The 5492-nt window shown below is 32.3% G+C and overlaps 1 protein-coding gene across 1 annotated transcript; it reads left to right on the top strand.

The window, feature by feature from the left end:
* Positions 1-537: 537 nt before the first annotated feature.
* LOC121978130 (probable WRKY transcription factor 26) lies at positions 538-4398 on the top strand. Its single transcript, XM_042530509.1, has 5 exons — positions 538-814; positions 912-980; positions 1074-1645; positions 3926-4054; positions 4230-4398. Exons 1-5 carry the CDS (start codon positions 662-664, stop codon positions 4396-4398), a joined length of 1092 nt encoding a protein of 363 aa, XP_042386443.1. The 5' UTR covers positions 538-661.
* The last annotated feature ends 1094 nt before the right edge of the window (positions 4399-5492 follow it).

Here is a 5492-nt window from a genome sequence, read left to right as displayed (position 1 = left end):
ATTGTGGGACAAAAAGATGATTTATTTTTTCTAATGTCTCTGTCAATCCCTAAAAAACGCCATAAACCATGAATCTTTGTTCAAATTTAAAGAAATGTTGGTGCAGCGGTAGGACGTGTGTTAACTTCTCATACTATAAAGTTGAGTTTCAGATGAATTAATCTGATGAATGGGCTGTCCATTGTACCGATGAAATTTATGTGAGGTCGGTCTAAATTAAATATTTAATGTCAATTAAATAATAATAATAATAATAATAATAATAATAAAAATAATAAAAATAAAGGAATTATAATAAATTCTTCTTTTTCTCTGTTCTGCGCTACTGTTTGTGTTCCCTCTGCCAACGCCATCCCGTCTCTCCTTCCAACGCTTTCCTTCCCTCTGCCAACCACGTTCTCGTGCACCTTCTTCTTCAATTCCCCCCTCAGTGTACTCCTCCTCCTTCTCCTCCTCCTCGATCGATCTTAACCTCGCAAACATTTCTGAGGGGAAAAAAAAAGCTGTTCCGGTGCTCGCCAATAACTGCTAGATCTCTAGTTCAATTCTTGTTTTTCATATGTTAATCAGCTAGCTAGCTAGCACGATCGAACTGTTCGAGTTTCAATTATTGCGAGCGAAGAAACAGGATTTGTCATTAAGGCAGCTGATTGAAGTAGAAATGCAAGATGCGAGCAGTTTCCAGATTTTGAAGCCAGTGGCGTCGAGGCCTTCTAGCAGCTTTAGGTTCTTCCCCGACCTCCCTGCCACGAGTAGTGGTTCTCTTCCGCCAAATGATCACTCTGCAGCGAAAGCCGCCGTCGCACTGATATTGGTGAGTTGAGAATTTCCAGCGTCGATCGGAAAGAATTAATTAGTGTGAAGCTAGCTCTGCTCTCCTTATATATAATAAATCCACATTCTTCTTGCAGGACGACGACGTGTCGGAAACGAAGGAAACAAGAACAAATGCTCCTGCTTCTCTCCTCCTGTCAAATCTGGTCAGTGTTCGATCGATCGTCTTCAGTATTCATTCGAACGTGCCATTGATTTAAATTCTTTTTCCTTTTTTTTTTCTATGCGAAAATGAGCAGCAGGGAAAGCAAAACAACCACGCATCCGTGCAACACGAACTGAACCAATTAGAACTGGCGAGAAATCAACAGCAGATCACGAAGCAAGATCGGCCGTCGTCCTGCGACGGCTACAACTGGAGAAAGTACGGGCAAAAGCAAGTGAAAGGGAGCGAGTACCCGCGGAGCTACTACAAATGCTCGCATCTCACATGCCCTGTTAAGAAGATAGTCGAGAGATCGTTGGACGGGCAGATCGCTGAGATTGTGTACAAAGGCGAGCACGATCACCCGAAGCCTCGGCCTCCGAAGCGACGGCTCTCGTCGGGTTCGCAGGAGCATGCCTTCGTCGCCGCCGACGAGAATGGCAGATCTGAGACAGGCAATCTGCAGTCATGGAGTAGCACTACTGGTTCGCTGCTGCTAGAGGTAAACCCCAAGGAACTGTCCTCCTCCTGCAGGATTCCGACGTCTTCTGTGCAAGCGCATTTGGCCGATGATCGTCCGATCGATACCGATCACCAGGTCGCTAACTCAACCGTTCGGGTCTGCAGAGTTCCAAGTAGGATGGTAACGAGGGATCGCAAAAGAAGGTGCGTACGAACTGCAGTTTAATGTTAACGTTTGTTTTTTTTTGTACTTATAGCAAAGGTCGATTATCGTCACCCCAAACACCACATAGCCCATTCCCCCGGATTAAACGAAGGATAATAAAACTTTATAGCGATCGAACTTACCGCGGACAACCAAATTAAACTAGGAAGTAAAAGGGATTTACTTAATAAATTAGGGATCTAAGTTTAAAATTCAACTGAATGTATTATTAAAATTTTTTATTATTAATAATTTTAACATACGTATCATTTATTAGAGTTTAAAATTTAATTACGGTAGAATCTAGAGTTGAGACTGAAGATTATTATTAAAAAATTTTCTTATTAATCAATCGATAAATATGAAATGTAACACTTTTCTTTAGATTGATAACACCTTAGACCAGTCTTTATATTAGAAAATATAATTTTCTTTATTTTTTTTGTTAAGAATAAATATGATATTAAATTAATTTTATGAGTCTTTTGATTAAGATCAAATATAATATTTACTCTTATCAATTTAATATTTAATATAAAAAATTAAATTAATTTTTATAAGGAAGAATATGTTACAGTAAGATATACTTTGTTGAGGTTCTCATGAAAACTAAGGTAAAATTAACATAACGTTAGTATAACGTTTTTAAAAACGTAATATACAATAAAAATAAGGGTGGGAGAGAGTTGTTTTTTAAACTAGGAAAATATAACGTTTTTAACATTGAGGTTAAATTAATTTTTTACCGCAGGGGTGGGAGAGAGTTGTTTTTTAAACTAGGAAAATATAACGTTTTTAACATTGAGGTTAAATTAATTTTTTACCGCAGGGTTGGGAGAGAGTTTTTTTTTTTTTTTTTTTTTTGAGTGAATGAAAAATGATTAAAAAATAATTTGCGGGATGGATAAATCCGTCTGTAAAACAAAGAAAAAAATTACAATAAAAATCTTCTTACCGTTTTTACTTTCATCCTCCCAACTAAACAATATGTTAATTAGTTTCTTAAATTTTTTTATACCCATCCTGTATTAATTAGGTAAAGGTCTGAATAGGGGATGGACACAATTCATACTGAGAGCTACTAAATCAGAAATTGTAAAAATTTTCAAATAAAAAATCTGTGAAAATTAGGAAGTTCCGTGGATATATTGTATTATTCCACAACTATTTCAGTATGAATTTTCAAATTGAATAAAATAACATCAACTATTGATCGGTTCTTGAGCGTATAACACATCTAATTAATTGTTGAGTTAGCACGTTTCTTTTTGTTGGATCTTGACGTGTGACAGACACTAGTTAACATGCACGCGCATGGTCAAATGTGCTAAGGATACAGGACCAAGATAATATGAATCCTATTGGCACTGAGGATACTTCATGAGATGGCGATTGAGCGTGTCAATTTGATAAAAATTAAGAAGGACGTTTTAAATTATTAAAAAGGGTATCTCCTTTCTAAAAAAAAATCAAAAGACATCCTATTATATTATTTATTTCAAAAATATCTTTATTTTCTCTTACAGTAACTACTACAATATTACAATAATTAGATGTTGTAATAGCTACTTAGTAATTATTATAATTATGTAACAGTTACCTAAATAATTACTATAATGTTACAATATATATCACATTGTAATAGCTACTTAGTAATTAATATAATTATGTAATAGTTACCCAGGTAACTACTACAATTAATAGCTAACATAACATGATAACAGCTAATAAAATATTATAACAGTTAGTTAGGTAGCTATTACAATTATATAACAACTATTTAAGTATCCGTTATAACTATTTTAAAATAATTTTCATCGATTTAATTTTTATTTTTTTAAAATTAAAATAATTTTAATTAAGTTAGAAAAACAATATTTTGATATATGTATTTTAGATAATTTTACTTAAAGTCCGTAGCTAATATAACAGTCTTAGAATAAGGAGTCTTTTTAATAACAAAACGAATATATCTTTTTATTTTATTTTTATAGACGTCTTTATATAATTTGGATACCTTTTTCATTTTTATTCTATTAAATTTATTAATTAGCCCATTATATGTGACATATTATTTTAATTATAAAAATTATATTTCAAATTTTTTTTGTTTTGTCACTTTCTTCCAACTTTCTAAGAGGTTTTTAATCGCTTCCTGTCATGGTAGAGAGTGGCCGGGTGTGAGTGACGTCCAAATATTATCTTGTATAATAATTAATACTATTTTATATTATTATTATTATTAATTTATCAAGTTAACCAACTCTTCAATATTTTAGGAAGAATGATGACCAAAATAGTGTTGGAGAAGATTCAACAGATGCTCATTCAGTGATTCAAACCTCTGGAGATGGCTATCACTGGAGAAAATATGGACAAAAAAATATGAAGGGCAATAGTTATCCAAGGTAAATAACGTTTATAAACTATTTTAGTTTTTTGCTCACCTTATTATAAAATAGAGCATAATTTTAGTTCTAAAATAATACTAATTACTTGTGTTGATATATAATTTTACACTGGTTCTTCGAATTTTATGATGAAAATTAGTTAACGATTCAACTGACACACATGTTGTTGCAGAAATTACTACAAATGTATGTCTCCAAACTGTAATGTGCGCAAGTATACCGAGAAGGCTTTCGATGATTCCAATTTTATCGTGACGACATACGAGGGAGAGCATGACCATGAGATGCCTGTCAAGAAAATAAGTTCAGCTACGAGTAATCCTAAAATGTTGCCTTCTTGATGATCAACTCTCTCTAAATATATATATGTCATTTGCGAGCAAAAGTAATCGACCTCATCTAGTTGACAAGACTTGATTATTATTATTGTTATATTTGAGAGGAAAAGTAAGTCATCATTTCAGAATTTTCTGCAAGGATCAAGAAGAGGTTGTTTGAAGGAAACTTAAGTTGGCTTTTGTCTTCCTTTCCTTCGTATTATCCCAATGTACAAGGTCTTCATACAGTGCATTGTTCATAGATTTTGAAATGCTTGGTATTTATTACCATGGAAAAATAAATTTATATTACTAATCTACCAACATTAATGAAAAAAAAAGATAAATGACAATATATTTGTTGAAAAATATTGATCAACGATTGAATTAAAAAATTATAATAATAATACTAATACAAAATATAATATATTCGTTGGGGAAAAAAAATCAATTCCTAAGCTATAGGTTAGGGCTTTTGAGCAATTAACCTGATAGTGACGTAGTTAGGATTTTCGATCGAGATGAATGATTTTCAAAATTCTAAAGATTAGTGTAGATCGATTTTCATCCTCCAAAAATCTAAGTTTCAAATTTAAGGATTTAAAAATGAATTTAAATTCAAAAATTTCAATCTTAAGCCTTAGTTCTAGTTGAAATAATTATTCATCGATCCTCAAAGCTTATCTATGATTCAAATTTAAAGAATCATTTTTGATCTCATATCCTCATAATATTTAACATTCCTACATACTAGATTTTCATTCTAATTTAAATAATCATCTTAACTAGAAGCTTAATAAAATAAAATTTATTCTTTACAATTCTTCTTTAATTAATGAAAATATGAAAGAAGAAAGAAATAACTTATTCCACTTGGAAGACCGTTGGTTTTGAGAAAAATAGAGAAGAGAAGATAGGGAGGAAGAACTAAAAGAGAAGAGCTTTGCCTTCTTCGATAGCAACCTCAACTAATTTTGGTGAGCTTAGCAACAAGACAAAGGGAGCAAGACAAAACAAAGTTATTGAAGATAGATTCCCCAAGGAGCTGAGTATATTTAGAGGAGGAAGAAGATTAAGAGGAAGCCAAGATTTTTAGTTTTTTACTATATATCTAAAAA

This window comes from Zingiber officinale, chromosome 4B (genome assembly GCF_018446385.1).
Source record: "Zingiber officinale cultivar Zhangliang chromosome 4B, Zo_v1.1, whole genome shotgun sequence".
Lineage (NCBI taxonomy): Eukaryota > Viridiplantae > Streptophyta > Magnoliopsida > Zingiberales > Zingiberaceae > Zingiber > Zingiber officinale.
This window is presented reverse-complemented; position numbering and strand designations above follow the sequence as displayed.

Coding starts and splice junctions, on each gene's coding strand:
- LOC121978130 (XM_042530509.1), top strand. CDS start 662: ATGCAAGATGCGAGCAGTTTCCAGATTTTGAAGCCAGTGGCGTCGAGG. Junction 1,646..3,925: donor ACGAGGGATCGCAAAAGAAG/GTGCGTACGAAC, acceptor TCAATATTTTAG/GAAGAATGATGACCAAAATA. Junction 4,055..4,229: donor AAGGGCAATAGTTATCCAAG/GTAAATAACGTT, acceptor ATGTTGTTGCAG/AAATTACTACAAATGTATGT.